At 43.4% G+C, this 19,132-nt stretch overlaps 1 protein-coding gene across 2 annotated transcripts in view; it reads left to right on the forward strand.

The window, feature by feature from the left end:
• The window catches only part of LOC120945384 (TRIO and F-actin binding protein), a 99,611-nt gene that overhangs the window by 13,381 nt on the left and 67,098 nt on the right, over positions 1–19,132 (forward strand). The window contains exons 1-3 of one of the 2 annotated variants that reach the window (XM_040359513.1): positions 11,361–11,860; positions 12,047–12,103; positions 14,063–14,131. In XM_040359513.1, the coding sequence (XP_040215447.1) occupies positions 11,810–11,860; positions 12,047–12,103; positions 14,063–14,131 (177 nt within the window). In that variant the 5' untranslated portion in view covers positions 11,361–11,809. Of the gene's footprint in view, positions 1–11,360; positions 11,861–12,046; positions 12,104–14,062; positions 14,132–19,132 lie in introns of those variants that run through there. The other variant, XM_040359514.1, reaches the window with a different exon arrangement.

The raw sequence follows: 19,132 nt of genomic DNA on the forward strand, positions 1-19,132 counted from the left end.
CTGTTATTAAGGGATTATAACATTTCTTGTTGTGACAACAATAACAGTGATAAATGTACAGATTATCAGCCTAAAAGGTGGGCAAAACATCAGTATCGTATCGAAAAAAACGATATCGTCGGTTCCCTAATGTGAACTACATCTATAGCAAACCATGTTAAATGGGCTGTAGTGTGTTTTTGCAAAACTGAAAACTCGCTAAAAAATGCATCGGTGTGAACCAGGCCTAAATCTAATTTCTCCTATCACCTTCCAGGACGGCACACCTGAGAGATGAGGGCTCCTCCCCACAGGAAACACAATCAATTGACAATTTGTTATAAGTCCCCACCCTTCCCCTTGATCCCCAGTATTGATTGTGTTTCTCCCGAACACAGCGACATTTTTGTTTTAAACCTAAAGACCGGGGAGGGTCGAAAGGTACCCCTGTTGAGACAGGTTTTAGGGAAGCCGGGGAGGGCTGAACTAACCTGTAGGCTTGGTCCATCTCACAGGTCGCTCCCAGGCGTGCACCAGAGCTCTGCGCTGCGGTGAGGCGAGCCATCGCTGTAGTGCCAAGAAACGCCGCCACGGAACTGCTCTCTCCTTCCCGGGGGGGTTGCCGCCATTGGGAGCATTGCGCTCCAAGCCTCTCCCTGAGAGAAACAAGAACCGCGTCACCGGAGCGTGGGCGGTTCCTCACAGTGCAACCAGGAAGTGACGCGACAGCGTGGAGCGGTGGAAGTGGTCGGCTTGCGGATAGCCCTGACAGAGGTACCGACAGCCAGGACCCAGTCAACCTTCTCATGGAAGAGGATGGGAAGACAAATGCGACTGCAGGCAGATCCAGGTCGGGGGGTCCGTGAGTAAAAAACCCCTCTTGGAAAGGTAGAAAAAAGGGAGTGAGAGTCCCTGACTTTCAAGGAACAGCCAGAACAGGAATCTGGATTCGATCTCGCCTTACCCCTTTTTCTCTCCCCAGTACAAAACAGCAGTCTCAGGGGAAGACTGATTATTATTATTATGTCTTATGTCTCCTGTCTTACAGAATCCCCCCCAGTGGAACCCAGGAGGCCCCAAATAAATAGTCTCCTGCCGCTACAGGGCATAGCTCCTCTAAAAATAATAAATATGTGGGTACTGTAAGGATAAACTCCCACTCAATGTCCTTTTTTTTCTAAGAATGCACTAATAACTTAGCAGGGAAAGGGACTCCTGCAATATTGAATTACCTCTCATCTATGCAGACGGAAAGGCCGGCAACAGTCAAAACTTTCCGTGAAGCCACCAGGCAGTCAGTAACCTAAGGTCTGACATAGAGGAGCTTATCCCTAGAGAAGACGCATCCTCCCAGGAAAGCCTCTCCAGAATGGGACCTAGTGCCTTTCCCCCACCTTCACAATCGCTCCCTCTAGCTCAGGTAGAGGAAGCAAAGGAGGACAGGGAGGATATGGAAAGCCAAGCAGAACAGGACGCCCCTTCACCCTAGAGGGTCTGTATGGACTCCTTCAGGCAATACAGGCCTCTGAGGAGATTATAGAAATCCCTAGAATATTTTCATATAGGGGGCTGAGCAAGGCTCAATCCAGGGTGTTTGTTTTCCACTCCAGCAATCCCTAAAGGATTAAAGCCAGCTTCTATGAATCTGACAGATAGCTTACAATGGTGCTGTTAGAGATTTTTTAGCCCCGCAAAAAAACTAGAAACCACTTAAGGTAGGGGCATAGGCGCCCATAGGGGGCATCCTAGTGAAGATATTACCCTTGAGGGGGTTGCTTATTAGTTGCAACATCTTCCCAAGTTCCTCCTTACACTGCTGTTATATCTATCAGTGTGTAAGAGTTAATCAAACCTCTTGTGGCTTAGGCAACAAACCACTTAGGGCGGTATGAGAAGCATAAAATGCTAGCCTGCAACCCTTAATTGAGAGTTTCTCCTCTGGTGCAAACCTCTATGAAAAAGCTATGAAAATAAGCCTGTATTTAGTGTGAAGCCCTACAGGTGTCTGATTGCCTCCAGCCTAATGGCCCGTACACACGATCCGAATATCGTACGACGGATCGTACAACTTTTTTCGCTTAATAGTCGCAAGTAAAATGAAATGGGTTATTAAAGTCACAAATTCTCGTACGATCGAAAAAAATAATCGGAAGTGATGTCACGTGTTATGTATTTGTATTGTATTTTCGGACGACAACTGTACTGACTAAACGAAAATCGTACGATCTGACATCGTACGAGGAAAATTTTCGTGCTTGTCCGATCAAATAATATCGGATGAACTGTCGTGATCGGCTCTCGAAAGTAGTGTACACACGATCCGAAAATCGTACGATTCTTCATCGGACGATCGTTTTCGTCCGATATTCAGATTGTGTGTACGGGCCATAAGATTGTGATCACCTCTTCATGAGAGATCTAATTGATTTCTGGGTCTGTGCTCATTAAGACCTTAAAGGCTTGGACTCACTCCCACCTGTGTGTGGACCAGCTACATCTACTCCGACCTATGCAATAGTAGAATGGCAGCTACCACTATGGTGGTATTGTCACACACCTCAGACTTCCATTATTTGGAACTACCATGTTCCTTCTCTGGTGGATGAAGGATTACTATCTGGAGTTCAGGCTATGCCTAGGATAGATTGTTGGCCTGACCGCACATCAGAAATGCACAACATTGGGAGTTTTATCTTGTGTCTTTTCTGTTATATAAATATCCTATGGCTCACCAGAAATGCATAATGTTGATTATGTAACGGTACACTGTTGCCTATCAAACGCATAACATTGAAATGTTGGTGACACTTCTATTGTATAACCATACACTGTTGCTATTCAGAAATGCTCAACATAGTTTTATTGGTAGTGACATTTCTGTGGTTTATGCGACTTTACAAGGTTGCTAGTCAGAAACGCACAACATTTGGAAGTTGGCTTGTGTCTTTTCTGTTATAAATATCCTATGGCTCACCAGAAATGCATAATATTGATTATGTAGCGATACACTATTGCTTATCAGAAACGCATGACATTGAGTTACTGATAGCGACATTTCTGCTGGTTATATGACTGTACAATTTTGCTAATCAGAAACGCACAACATTGTATTTGATATTTATGTAGGTCAATTGACCGTACACAGTTGCTATTCAGATATGCACTGCATTGAGTTTTTTGTTTGCTAGTTACATCTCTGTTGATTAGATGACCCTACAAGGTTGCATTAAGTTACACATTAAGTTGTCGGCAACATTCTGTTGGTCATATAACTGTACACGTTTCTAATCAAAAAATGCATAACATTGTATTGCTGGGAATGACACTTCTGTGGGTTTAGTGACGGTATACTGTTGCTATTCAGAAACGCACAGCATTGAGTTTTTTGCTGGTGACATTTCTGCCGGGTATATGACTGTGTAGTGTTGCTAATCAGAAATGCACAATGTGATTGTTGGTAACATTTCTGTCTTATGTCCTATACCCTGTTGTTCTGAAGTGTGTTAGTGCCACTCTCTGCTGCTTATGACTGCAGGTAGTCTAGCACCAGCAATACACAGTTGAGGTCGCATATGTCCTTTTTTTTGTTGTCATACTGGCTATGCGACTGCATTTTCGTGATCATCAGAAATACACAAGAGGTATTGGTATTATTTCTGTTGGTTATATGACCGTACTGCGGTCGGTATCAGGAATACACAACACTGAAGTTTGTTCTTGTCCTCCTGTTTTGAATCTATTACCTTAGTTTGCTGTACATCAGAAAAACACAGCAGTGGAAGGTGTCTGTGTCTTCTGTGTTTAATTACTCAGAAAAACACCATATTTGCTAGTGTCCTTTCTGTTGGATGTAGGACCTTAACCTATTAAGTGTCAGAAGCACACATTTTAAGCTTCTGTCCTTTCTCCTTGCTTAGGTTATATGGTACCGTATTACATTTTAGAAATACACATTTTAAGTTTGATTTGTGTCTTCTCTATCCTACAGGTGACTGTATATCAGAAAATACAACCGTAAAGGCTGGGTGTGTCTTCCTGTTTTGGTATTCCATATTAAGCCTGAGCTTGCTACCCTTCAGAAATACAGGGTTTATGACCTGTATATCTGTGATATTAATTATATATCTGTCACTTTATTTCAGACCTTATTTTCCATGCACATGGAAGGAACAGGGTCTCTGATTGCAAAGATTCAGTCCTTTACATCCAGGCATACCAGAGACATTCCCTAGACCTGAACCTAGTAGGGTTTTAGGACACTGGAAGAAGGTCATAAAATCATGATTTTTTTTTAGTAAGAAAGGGGTTACGCTGTTAGGAATTGTTTGCTTGAAGATACAGCATCAGAGCTTATCTGACTAGTTCACCCAATCCAATAAGTTTACAGCTCGCTATGTATCCTTCATGTCACCCCCTTGGACGAACTGGATGTGACTAACCAATATTCGTCTTTTTACTCCTACTATTGAATTAAATCCCTCGTGGTAGGGATCTGCTTAACTTAACACTCATTGGTGCTTGGAGTGGATTATGATCTCAAACACCGGATATTTACAAAAATACTGTATTTTGTTGGCGTGTGGCACTCATGTGTTTGCCCTGAGAATATAGGGTAAACTGTGCCTGCGCGTTATACGCAGGGTGCTGTGGAAAGTTTCTTCCCCGACACTTTTGTGTTTTTCTGTTATATACCAATAAATGCAGTGGTTATTCGCAGTTCTTACCAGGCTCTTTTTTTGCGTAGTTTAATGCATCTACCCGCAGGGCTATAAGGAGACTGGGGATATAGAACACTTTTACATCTGACATGTCAGCATTTAGATGGGAAGAAACCCAGAAGTTGGCAATGCCCAGGGGAAGATTGGACATACTTGCCAACCGGCTTGCAGAGCAGCCGTTTTGACCTGTCTAGCAGTGTGCGTTGGAGACAGGAGTTTTGTCCGCGCGCGTTGGCTGGCGTTTGAGTGAGCCACGCCAAGGCATCCTGTGGTCCTGACACTGACCAATAAGTGTCCTCGCTATAGAGGCACATGCATTCCGATGAATGGGGGGGGGCAGGTGGACTGAAGGGGAGCCACCCCTCCTTGAAGGTGCAGGAGCACACCAAACGCCCTGCTTGGTTACATACCTGTCCAGTCATTTGAGTCCAGGGAATAAGCTTCCCTTAATCTAGTATCCTTAAGTGGGTTTATTTCCTTGTTTCACCATGACTATGGCAAACAAAAAGGGGACCCACAAGGATTGCCTGTCAGGAGACCTTTTTTCTTTCTTCTCCTGAACAGACTAGTGGCTTAAAACCAGATGTTTCTTGGTTGATCAAAGTAGTTCCTTGTTTCACAGAACAAATCTCTGATTAAACTTCTTGGTGGTCCTATGCAGCAGTTGCAGACATTATCGACCACGATTGCTAGAATATTGGCACAGCCAATCTTTCTATCTTAAAAAAATTCACAGACTCTCAGATTTTTTTTCTTTAAGAGCACATGCCACCTAGATCCTGCATCCAAAGAGGAGACCAGGGCATAGGTGGAACAGACCTGCAGATCAATTACATGATCCAGCTAGGATACCTTCATCGCACACTAGGGAGTGGAGGTGTTGAAATAAGTCAGACTCTGACATTTAGCAGAAAGACCTTGCAGGCAAGGGTCCCACCCTAAAGTAGGCCTGTTGGTTACTTGATTATCCTCTCAGGTGTGCCGTCCTGGAAGGTGATAGGAAAAAACCTACGTTAGACTTACCGGTAACGGTATTTCTACGAACCTTCCAGGACGGCAGGCCTACTACCCGCCCTATGTGGAGGGAAAGATAAGCTAAACGCTAGGTGGTAAGTACCTATACGGAACAATGTCCCTTGTGAACCAGTTCAGGTTTACTTTATTACATACTGGGGATCAAGGGGAAGGGTGGGGACGTATAACAAATTGTCAATTGATTGTGTTTCCTGTGGGGAGGAGCCCTCATCTCTCAGGTGTGCCGTCCTGGAAGGTTTGTAGAAATACCGTTACCGGTAAGTCTAACGTAGGATTTTGTCGCTTTCCCTGAATAAGTATGCATATCGGGTGTTCTGACTTTGCTGGCTGCATAGTTTTTCCAGTTCAGTGGTCTGGACTATTACAGGAAATAGATTGGCATAACAGCCAATTGGCATACTCAGTAAGGGATCAGGAGTGACATCTTCCGTATTTCTCTCTTCCTTTAAATAACTGCATAATAATTGCAGGGCGGCATTGACCAGCAGACATACGGTTAAGCTGTAAATATGAATGGTTAGCTGTTTGCAAAAGACATTCTTCTCTCAATTGCCTGGCCTTTATAGAACTTGGCACAGTGTTTACATCCTCTGGAACATATGACAGTCTCCCGGGGCAGATGTGTTCTCCGAGAGGCTGACAGCGGGTGGTATCTGTGTCAGGCTGGTTCACAGGGAATAATGTCCAGTCTGATTGACCCTTCCATCCTCTAGTAATACATTGTCCTCCATCTTGTGACATTATTTGGAGTGCTGAGGGATGTAAACACTGGGTGGGCCCTGTACAGGCACAGGGAATTTCTGCTTTAAACGGCTACGCTTTTGCATTGCCTACTGTACTGTCATTTTTTTTAACAAAAGTACAGATATTTTTTGGGGGTTTGAACTCCCACATGCTGTATTGAAAGCCCAAGCAGTGACTTTCCAGCCAAAGGACCAGGAACCAGTTTAGTGCACTCTTATGTGGCTTGAAAAATGTTGTTTCAGTCCATTTTCTGCTGGTTCTGATGTTGAAAAGTTTGTGTGGGGCCTGCCCAAACTTAACAACTGTGTAGAAGGACTGAAAGTGTCTTCTAGCTCCTAAATCGCAGGGACCATATTCTAGTATTTTATCCATCCTTCCACTATAACTGAATACCGAAGGCTGAATGGAAAGGGTTTCGAGCAAAAAAAAAAGCTGAATTGTAAAAACAAATCTAATCTTAGAGATTTCTGTAGAATAATTACTAAAAATTTAAAGCGTTTGCTAACCCCAAAAATGTTAATTATCCTGCTCCTTTTAAAGCATGTTATATGACACAGTGCCGTGTCATTTGGCCCCCTGTAACACCTAAAAAAAAAAAAAAAAACCTGACTGATCTTGCCAGTTTCTCCCCACCCCTCTGTAAACTGACCACAGTGTATCATAACTGCTGAGCCCTGACGCCGTGGTCAGTTTGTGCCTTCGTCACCAGCAGCCTGCTATCTGCTCAACTCTCCTGTGTCCTCCTCGCCTCCCTGTCTGTTTGTGAGCTGCCCCTCCCCACCTCCTGCTGATGTCATAACGCTACCTTGTGTACACCATCAGCACTACCTCCTATAGCAGGGTCCCCCTCTGTGAATGATATATAAATGCTGTAATTACCTAATTTAAGAGCTGAGATTGTGATCACTGAGATTGTGATCACATGACCAGCCAGCTCTCTGCCTTTCCTCCTCCTCCCTCCTCCTTCTCCCCTCCAAACTGACATCAGCAGGGGAATCTCAGCCCCGCCTACTGCATCTCTCAGAAGAGGAAAGGAAAAAGCTGGCCAGTCATGTGATTGCAATCTCGGCAGTGAAATTAAGTATTTGCAGCATTTATTTTTATAAATGACACAAAGGGGGATACTACAATAGGAGGCAGTGTTGATGGTGTATACAAGTTAGAGTGGCTTCATTTGCATGCACGCGGGAGCCGCCAGCAACGACGCACACGCTTGCTTCAGTGTGCATGTGGCGATGACATCGCCACATACAGGGGATATCTCCTAAACCGTGTAGGTTTAGGAGATATCCTGGGTAGTGAGCTGGACATTTCATAGATGGGCAACTCTTATCCTCATATTGATTAGTGGTTCCAAATTAGAAACTACTGAAGTAGGGAACAGACACAAAAGATGCATTCTGCATCTTTCCAAATAAATGTTCTGCTTTATTATGACGCAATTAAAGGGTTTCATACACATGATTACGTAGGTATCACATTAATATTACAATTGTACTTTATGGTAACAAGGGGCGTAACATAGGCAGACTAATTCTAATCAGTCTTTTTGGTTTTGGGATATCCTCTCCGTATAAGACGACCCCCTTCCTACTAGTCTGTCTGGAAGCTGAGGGGGTAGCCAGAACAACCGCTGACAAACATTTTTTTTTTTTTTTTTTAGCTTTTTTCAAATCTCTCTGTGCCATTACATTACATAAAAAGAAAAAATCGCGCTACAAGCTTGTGAAAAATATATAACCCAATGAAGGCATATGCTAAAACGAACTTCAAAATGAACACTCCTCATGTGCAAATCGTGAATACATAATTAAGGAAACATTGATTGCATTAAAAAAAAAGTCCATAAATATAGTGAATAAATTAAGTGTTGCATCAATGACCAAAGCGAGGGAAACAATATTCCTCCACCAGTGTGAAAGTCCTTAGTTGGTATATTCAAATTATATCACAGATGAAAGTGACAACCCACCCACTGAAATCCTCCACCGACAGAGCACACAGATCTGCTTACAAGATCCCAGTGGTCCCTTGATTATGAGGGACCCCAGGTAGCATGTAGATATGAAAAAACTGCTGGGCTTTAATGGACAGCCTGGTGGATACCAAGTTACATGAGCATGGAAAAAGACAAAAATGCCTCGATCGTGTAAAACCTTTAAAACTTTAATGTAAATAAAAATGTACACACTAAACACTCACAATTTTGCAGTGGTTAGAAAGCCTTAAGTCTGCTGTGCCGGCCGGACACAAGCAGACAGACCCGTCCGTCTAGGGCATGGGTCTTCAAACTACGGCCCTTCAGTTGTTCAGGCACTACAATTCCCATCATACCTAGTCATGTCAGTGTGGTACAATGCCTCATGAGATGTGTAGTTCTACAACAGCTGGAGGGCCGTAGTTTAAGGATCCCTGATCTAGGGAATCCGAGCAGTACAGGGGGGTGACGTCAGTGCGCCGCTCGTTTCGCCCTACTAGTTTCGTGAAAATTTGCACAGAGGCCCTGCTGGGAAAATGAGTGTTCTGCCTATCACGGAACAGTCTGAGGAGGAGGCGCGGCTTTTGAATAATGGATGCCCGCAGCCTGACTGAGACAGGTACTGGCGTATAAGACGACCCCCGACTTTTGAGGCATTTTTTTCATCCAAAAGGTCGTCTTATACACCGGAAAATATGGTAAGTCTTATTATAGGCTTACCTGTAGCAAAAAGTGGTCTGTAAAGGTTTACAACCACTTTAAGGCTGGGTTCACACTACGGTTTTCCTGTCCGTCAGCCGCATACGATTTATATGAAAAACCGTATGCGGCTGAAACGGACGGGAACGTATGGAACCGCACATATGTGCGTTTTCCATTGACGTTAATGTTAAAGGAAAACGTATGCGTTTGCCATACTGTTTTTTAAAAACGGCCGCAAAACCGTGGTTGAACACGGTTTTGCGTACGTTTAAAAATCGTTTTGCCAGCAAATCGTACGCACCCGGATGCATCTGAGTGCATACGATTTGCAATGCATTGTCTATCTATATGTTTTCCCGTCCGGGCCCGTACGTTTTCAATACTGAAATCGTATGCGGCTGACGGACGGGAAAACCGTAGTGTGAACCCAGCCTAAGACTGGTACTATAGAAAACCTCTACTCTCCTAATCTCCATAACATAGGAGGGTGGTGTTCTGTAGTTTACAGATCACTGGATTTCTGGTGGATATATTTCACAGACCAAAGGGGAGAAAAATAAGAGAAGTTCATTGTTAAAAATTGCATGTATACAAACAGATGGACTTCTACCACTTCGACCATAGATGGATCAAAATGTGTCTTCAGGGCCAGTTCACACCATAAAAACGCAGTCCGGATGCATCCCAGATGCTTTTCAGCATGCATGTTTTTGATGCATTCCAGTGCGTTTTTGGTTCATTATTGATGCAGTCCAGTGCATTTTTTTTCCTCCCCATTTTTTTCTTAATCTAAAATAAGGACGTGTGTTTCAGTGCATTTTTTATGCATTTTGCAGCGTTCTAGTGCAGAAAAAATGCAGCATGTTCTACTTTTTTTTTTTTTTTTTTTTTTTGGGGAACTGCAAGCACTGGTGTGAACTATGGCATTGAAAACTATATGACCTTCTTTCCATGCATTTTTTTATGCAGGAAAATGCACTGGACTGCATGTGGTGTGAACTGGCCCTTAGCGCATGCGCCAGTGACGTCAACAGCTGCTGCTCTGTGGAATATCTCCTAAACGGTTATATGCTTACCTGTAGGTAAAAGTAGTCAAAATGACTTTACTACCACTTTAACCACCTAACGACCGCCGCCTGTAGATATATGTCCACAGAATGGCACGGCTGGGCAGATGGACGTACCGGCACATCCTGTACATCTACCCAGCCGTGGGTCGTGGGCGCGCGCCCGCAAACACGGTCCGAAGCTCCGGGACCCGATCACCGCTGGGGTCCCGTGATCGGTCCCCGGAACTGAAGAACGGGGAGAGCCGCATGTAAACACGGCTTCCCCGTGCTTCACTGTGGCAGCTGCATCGATCGTGTCATCCCCTTTATAGGGAGACACAATCGATGACGTCACTCCTACAGCCACACCCCCCTACAGTTGTAAACACACACTAGGTGAAACATAACCCCTTCAGCGCCCCCTGTGGTTAACTCCCAAACTGCAACTGTCATTTCCACAATAAACAATGCATTTTTTGCTGTGAAAATGACAATGGTCCCAAAAATGTGTCAAAATTGTGCGAAGTGTCCGCCATAATGTCGCAGTCACGAAAAAAAAACGCTGATCGCAGCCATTAGTAGTAAAAAAAAAAAATTATTAATAAAAATGCAATAAAACTATCCCCTATTTTGTAAACGCTATAAATTTTGCACAAACCAATCGATAAACGCGTATTGCGATTTTTTTTTTTTTTTTTTTTTAACCAAAAATATGTAGAAGAATGCGTATCGGCCTAAACTGAGGGAAAACATTTTTTTTTTTATATTTTTGGGGGATATTTATTATAGCAAAAAGTAAAAGATTTTGAATTTTTTTCAAAATTGTCGCTCTATTTTTTTTTTTTTTTCTTTTCTTTCTTTTTCCTTTTCCTTTGCATATTTCTTGTATTTTAGGCTGCAGTCATCTGGTACTTGTGGAGTTGTCATCACTGTGTCCCTCTAAAACACTCTGCGTTGATATTCATTACGGTCTCTCTGCTTCTTTTCATTAACCAGCTGTGTGTGTGTCTCTTCATTGAGTGACTGTTACTTGTATCTGTGGTATTAAATATCTGAAACCCTTGGTCATACTCTGTTAAAGGGTAGTCTCACTTTTCGCTAGTCTCTTATATGGCATTCACAACCTGAAACTAAATCTGCTCCTATACCTCAGATGTCTCTTTGCCCTGCGAGGATTCTGGCCAAGGGGTGGGAGTAACTTGTGTCCCTCTCCTACACCCAAATGTAACTGGAGAAGGAAAGGACTGGAGAGAGGGACACAGCTAAATGTCAGATAAGTCAATGCTCATGGCACTGCAAATATACATTATAGAGACTTATACTTTAGAAATGTAAAAATTAGGCCTTTTTCTTCAGCAGTTTATTTTTGGCTTTGTATTGTACAATTACTGGAAGGACTTGGAGATGAAAGCAAGGGGGCAAGTGACATAATATAGGAGGGGAAGGTCACAGAATCAATTGCTTTTAATGGTGCTTTCTAAATTTAATAAGAAACATGGAGAAAAAGAGCTATTTTTCTATAATGTGAACCAAGGATAGGAGGAGGAGATAGTCGAGTATGGAGTTGTAAACAAGACGGGTAGATCAGGAAGTAAGACATTTCTATGTTGTCCAGTGAAGAATCTGCAGATAGAGGTTCCAGCACAGATCTGGAGGTATGATGTCTTGGAAAAACTTAACTGCTTAGTATAAAATATCTTATCCTGCTGTATGTTCTTTCTTTTTTTTTTTCTTCCTCTGTGTCTGATCTCTACTACAGATACTCTGTTCATACCCTCTGATTTCATTATGTTGCACTTGTTATGATCTCCATACATCTAATTGGTTGCTCTTCCCTACAGCCAGACCTGCTGAATTTCAAGAAAGGATGGATGTCCTTACTCGATGGCAACGGAGAGGTGAGAACATCATCTTTTGTCATATAACACGGTAACATGTACAGTATAATATTCAGCTTTGCACTTTGTCATTGCTAGTAGAATAAAGTTGGTCAGTGTATCATGGTTTATGTTTGCTGTAACCAATGGTGTTCTATTAATGCTTAACATTCTGGTAAACGATCACATGTCATTGTTGTGTTGCATACAGTAATTCATTCTGTAATGGTTTTTATTGAAACTGACATTGTTTTAATGTCTCTAAATCCCATTAGATTATCAACGTTTAGCATGAGTTTTGGTGGATTGTGTAACCTTTATGTTATCCTCGAGCCTTTGTGTACAGAGGAAAATTGCAGTGGTACCCAGATTGGCCAATCAGGTTCTATCTTACAATTTTTAAGGCAGGATATGTGTTTTTTTATTTTTTTATGCTGCATTTTAGTATTTGATACTGCTTCAGGAAGAGGAAACTATTGTTATCACCAATAACATTTGTGTGAAGTTGGTTGTTCTAAAAACCGTCCACCTACTTGTACACGTCAGTGCTGGGTACTGTAAACAGCACAAAGCCTGTTCCTAATTTCCCACCTGTACTTATGAGTCATTGGTAGTTGTGTTTTCTGCATCAAATACTAGGAAGCACTGAGCATGCTGCAGGAACCCTTGCAATGCCTAATTTTCATGCGTGTGTGTGTGTGTGTGTGTGTGTGTGTGTGTGTGTACCTGGCATAAAAAGATCTTTAGGCAAGGAAGCACAAATGCACCCATAGACCAATGTGACAGTAGAGAGGAACCTTTCTCCTTGATGGAGATGGCAAATAATGGAAAATGTAATAAAGTATGTATCAAGTCACTTGATCACTTGCTGTTGCCATCATTTTTGCCCGAAGTCTGCTTAGTATTTATGTGTCTATTAAATATAACATGCCTAGCAACTGGCATATTTTGCATGTTGGTACCTTGAGGTTTGTATCTTTGCTATACGGTGCCTTGGAAAAGGTTTCATACCCCTTTGACGTGTTTCACATTATGTCATGTTACTCCAAAAATTTAAATGTATTTTATGTGATAGACCAACACAAATTGGCACATAATTGTGAAGAGGAAGGAAAATGATAAATGGTTTTTAATTTTTTTTTTTTTTTTACAAATATGTGAAAAGTGTGGTGTGCATTTGTATTCAGCCCCCTTTACTCTGATACTCTGTATACATACACACACACACATATATATGCGCACAGACACAGAAAAATGAAGGGAGTGTGTGCTGTGCTCGCTGCATCCCCCTACATTGCAGTACTTGGCTGTGTGTGGGAAGGTACTGTATGGCAGTTGATAATGTGTGTGCGCGCATACACGTGTGTGTGTATGTATGCATGTATATATATATATGTGTATATATGTATGTGTGTGTGTGTATATATATATATATATATATATATATATATATATATATATATATATATATATATATATATATATACACACACACACATACATATATACACATATATATATATACATGCATACATACACACACACGTGTATGCGCGCGCACACACATTATCAACTGCCATACAGTACCTTCCCACACACAGCCAAGTACTGCAATGTAGGGGGATGCAGCGAGCACAGCACACACTCCCTTCATTTTCATTTTTCTGAGTGTATAAAACAGTCTGCTTTAGTTCCCAGTTCAGTTCAGTTTGGTTAGGGATTGGGAGCTCGGTCTGTCCTGACAGCTTTTCTCTACCAGGAAGCTGTGGCATCCCTGGGGACCTCTGACAGCATTCCTGTTGAGAGAGGCTGGTTTAAACAATGCAGTTGAATATACAGTAACCTTTTATTGATTTGGTTGCTCCTGTAATCAGGAGGCAGGACGAATTGTATCTATCTAATAATATAGGTGTGATGACTGCTGCTGTATGAAGTTGAAAATGATGCCATGCACCTTAACATATATTCTTGCTTTCTTAGTGGAAGAAACACTGGTTTGTTCTCACAGACTCCAGCCTCAAATATTACAGGGACTCTAATGCTGAAGAGGTAAGAACGTTTTTTGGGTGGTGTCAGGAAGACGTTTCATTGTTATTAAAAGTAGCATGCACAGCACCATATTACTTTCTACATTCCCCACAATCTTTACTGTGGAAAAAGACCAGACTAACTGGTGTAATTGACCAAGCGATGGCCGCTTTAGCAGGGTCAAGTAGGAGATTATATATATATATATATATATATATATATATCTCTATCTCATTTTGTGAAGGTGCTTTTTTTTGGCAGACAGTAAGTTACATTATTTTCCCTTTATCGTCTTTCAGGACAGCACCTTGAGAGCGTGGCTCCACCCACTTGACAGGAAACACACCTCCACCAAACTTCTTAAAAGGGAGGCTCCTTCCACTTATCAGTCTTTGTTACCTCCGGCAGGAACACATGTGGGGGTTAGGAGCTCTCTAGGTACTACCTGAGAGGTCTTATCTCCCTACTGCACCTGTTTTTTTCTTACCTCAGAGAGTCTGTTTCTCTCATTCCCTGGTAAGAGAGTGCCTTGTGCATGGGCTCCTTATCCCTCATCGGTGCTCAGTGAGCCAAGGACTGCTCCGGGATTCTGCTCCTTGGCAAGGTAGAAGGCACGGACATCTTTTTTTCCTGCCTGGGCAGCCGAACGCCGCCACCATCTTGGGAAGGTCAGTCAGGCTGCTTCCCCCGGAAGTGAGGTAACCGGAAGGGGCGGCATCCTACGAGCGGGCGCAGGGCATGGACGTCATTTCCGCGAGGAAGCGCTGAGGGAGGGGGGAGGAACTGGTCTGGTGCCTTGTTAGCTGGTTCTGGTCTGGTGCAGTGGCGCTAGTGGAGTTCGCAACCGGCAGTTTGGCCACCAGCATCAATCTGCTGCCTCAACATGGATGCAGGATCCGCAGAGTGAAACAGGCACTGGCACCAGCAAGGCCCAGGTAAGAGGTAGACTGAGGTTCTACCCTCATTTACTATGGGGTCTCTCTAGCTCTCTTCTCCCTTGGGGGGGGGGGGTGAGTTTTTTTTTTCCCCTGGTGGCGGGGGCCTGTTTGGGCACATGAGTGTAGTGGATCTCTCACTGTGCACCTGTGGTGAGCATCATGATTGGTTTTCAGGCTGACTCAAATGGATGGTTTTGTCTTTTTTCCTGTTTTTTTATTTTCCCTTATCATGGCAGGCCAAGAGCTCTGATCCTGGGAATAAAAAGAAATGTCCTTCATGCAAGTCTAAACTATCTGAAGGCTGGAAAAAAGCTTTATGTCAGACATGTATTGACTCATTAGTGAAGGGGGAAGCATCTTCCGCTTGCAGTGACATAATCGCATCTGTTAAAGGACTGAATAGTAGCATCCAATTCTTTTTTAAGTCCTCACTCACGAAATCATCCATGTGACAGACCTCTACCTCACAATCCTCACAAGACTCACTGTTCGTCCCTGTAGTGGAGGCAGAAGAGAGTCCTCTGAACCAGGAAGGTCCTTCCCCCTCACATTCTCAAGAATCGTATGAGGAAGAGGATGAGCTGGAGAATATGTCTTCAAAATATAAATTGTCTTTGGAACAAGTTGATGGCCTCCTAGAAGCTATTCATGCAACTTTGGTATTAGAGCAGGGAACGTAAAGAATTATCTTTACACAACAAGATGTATGCAGGACTCAGTGAGCCCAAGATACGTACCTTCCCAGTCCATACAGTAATTTCTGAAGCGATCAAGAAAGAATGGACTGATCCTGAAAAGAAACCTTTCTTTGCTAAGGCACACAAGAAAAGGTTTCCTTTTGACGAAGACCCAGCAGCTCCCTGGAATAAAGTTCCAAAACTCGATGCAGCCTTTTCTCAAGTCTCAAGATCTAGCATTTGAGGACATGGGGATTCTGAAAGACTCCATAGATAAGAGGATAGATCAGCAATTAAAGAGGGCTTGGCAATCCATCATTGGCAACCTTAAGCCAGCAATGGCGACTACTTGCGTCTCCAGAAATATGGAGTATTGGTTTTTTCAACCCTGTCAGCAGCTGTAGCCTATCAGAATGATGGCAAGATCCATGGCCCTTACTAATTCAGTTGGCTGTGGTTAAAAACCTGGCCTGGGGACACAGCATCTAAAAACAAGCTGTGGAGAACCCTTCCAAGGGGATTTATTGTTTGGCCCTGATTTAGATGCAGTGCTCGACAGAACTGCAGACAAGAAGAAATCTTTGCCTGTCAAGAAGAAAAAGCAGACAGGCAAAAGGTTTTTTCGTCCTCAAGGGGCTCAAGAACAAAACAAGCCTCAAGAGAGGAAGAAAGGTTGGTTAGGGCAAAAGGGAAAGGGCAAAGGTAATGTCCTTTTCCATCCTCTTGTGGCAACCAGCAAAACACAATGACAACCGGTTGCAGGTGGGGGGAAGACTTCAAAGTTTTCTCCCTTTCTGGGCAAGCATAACAGAAAATCAGTATATTCTCTCTATGCTGTCCCAAGGTTACAGAATAGAGTTCTCGGACCCTCCCCCAGAGAGGTACCTGTTAACAAATCTACCAAGAGATATAGTCAAGTCCCTAGCAATGAAGAGCCTGTTGAAGGATCTGATGAACCAGGGGGTTGTAACTCAAGTACCACAGGGGGAGCTTTATCAGGGGTTTTATTCCCACTTATTCATGATAAAAAAGCCGTCCGGAAGTTTCAGACTTATTCTCAACCTGAAGCCGCTGAACAGATTGGTCCTATACAAAAAATTCTGTATGAACTCAATCTTCACGGTCAAAAATCTTTTGACAAAGGAGTGCTTTATGGCATCAATCGACCTGCGAGAGGCCTATCTGCATATGCCCAAAACCCCTCAATCCCAAAAATGTCTAAGATTGGCGGTAAACATGGGAAAAGAGGTCGTGCACCTCCAATTCAAAGCCCTCCCCTTCAGCCTTTCCTCGGCTCCGAGAATATTTACAAAGGTCATAGCAGAGGCCCTCGCTTCTCTTCGCTTACAGGGGGTAGCAGTAATTCCATACCTGGAAGACCTGCTCTTCTTTTGCCCCCTCCAGGGAGAAATTGTTGGAGGATCTCGAAAGAGCTCGCAGCCATCTAGAGGCATTGGGCTGGATCATAAATATGGAAAAATCTAATTTCAACCCAACCCAAGAGGCACAATTTCTGGGGTATCAGATGAGCTCAGTGGAGCAAAGAATTTTTCTCCCAGAAGACAAAAAACTAAAGATACTAGGGGTCGTAGCCTCCTTACAGACGAATCAAGAGCTATCAGTCAGACAAGTAATGTCAGCTCTGGGAACCCTTACCTCATCTATGCCAGTGGTGCAGTGGGCAAGGCTTCACGTCAGGCCACTTCAGAGTTTCCTCCTGAAAATATGGGATCACAGGACAGAATCTCTGGAGGCAAAGGCAAAAATACCCACCAAAGTAAAACAATCGCTTTTGGTGGTGAAGTCAGAAAAACCTTTCAGCAAGGCTGTTCTGTTCATTTCCAATAGAAAGAGTGTAACGACAGACGCCAGCCTATGGGGGGGCACACCTGGGTCAGAACTATGCTCAGGGTGTTTGGTCCCGGTCAGAAGCAGAAAAGTCCTCCAATTGTAGAGAACTAAGGGCAGTGGCCTTAGCTTTGGATGCCTTCTCCGCAGACCTTCAAGGTGCCCATGTTCAAGTCTTCTCGGACAATGCCACTACCATAGCCTACTTAAACAGGCAAGGAGGCACAAGAAGCAAGACACTTCAGCTTCTCGCCTTAGACATCCTAAACTGGGCAGAAAAACATTTGCTGTCCTTATCAGCGGTCCAACTCAAAGGCACTTTAAATATAGTGGCGGATTTTCTAAGCAGAAGACGGTTTCAGGAATCAGAATGGACCCTAAATCCGAAAGTCTTCACATTGATCACCCGAGCCTGGGGCCAACCCCAAATAGACCTATTTGCGTCAGAAAAAAATACGCAACTTCCGGTCTTTTTCTCCATTCATAGAAACGACAGTTCCCAGGGAACAGATGCGTTAATACAGCCTTGGAACTTCCAGCTGGCTTACGCCTTCCCTCTGTTTCAACTAATTCCATTGGTACTGAGGAAGATTCAGCAGGAGAAGGTGGAAGTAATTCTAATTACTCCATTCTGGCCAAAAAGGGCTTGGTTTACCACCATTCTTCAAATGTCAGTCAGGCCGCCTTGGCGGCTGCCGCTCCGGCAGGAGTTGCTTCTACTGGGTCCGATATGCCATCTGGAGGTGGCCTGTCTAAGCCTCACGGCGTGGTATCTGAGAGGCAGTTATTGAGACGAAAAGGTCTATCTCGACCACTTGTGACTACCTTACTTTCCATTGAAAGTTGGTTACCAGGAAGATCTATGCTAAATACTGGAAGGTCTACAACTCCTGGTGTCGCTCCTCTAATAAATAGAGTGGTGAAAAATCTAGTGTCAATTATAGAATTTCTTCAGAATGGAGCAGAAAAGGGCTTGTCAGTCAGTACACTTAAAGTGCAGATAGCCACATTGGGAGCTTTCTGGAAAGGCCTATATCTTCAGAGCCATTAGTGTCAAGATTTTTCAAGGCGATTTCTAGGTCCAGACCAGCTCCCGTGCGACACTTCCCCAGTTGGGTTTTGTCAGTGGTTCTTCAGTCACTATCTAAGGAACCCTTTGAACTGCTACAAGACATTTCTCTGACGTACCTTACTCTCAAAACTGTGTTCCTAGTGGCAATTACGACAGCCAGAAGAATCGTTGAGCTGCACTCCCTGTCAATAAAGAAACCCTTCCTATCCGTCTATATGAACAGGGTTGTACTAAAGACTGATCCAGCCTTTCTACCAAAAGTGGCGTCAGCCCTGAATCGGTCGCAGGAAATTGTCAAACCAACCTTCTGCTCTAACCCATCAGGGGAGAAGGAACACCAATTTCGCATGTTGGATGTGAGAAGAACCTTACTACATTACCTTGAAGTGACCAAGGATTTTCAATCTTCAGACTCCTTGCTCATACTTTTTTTTCAGGGAAAAAGAAGGGCCACCAAGCGTCTAAGGGGGCAAACCGCTATTCTGGA

Source organism: Rana temporaria, chromosome 7, assembly GCF_905171775.1.
Source record: "Rana temporaria chromosome 7, aRanTem1.1, whole genome shotgun sequence".
NCBI lineage: Eukaryota > Metazoa > Chordata > Amphibia > Anura > Ranidae > Rana > Rana temporaria.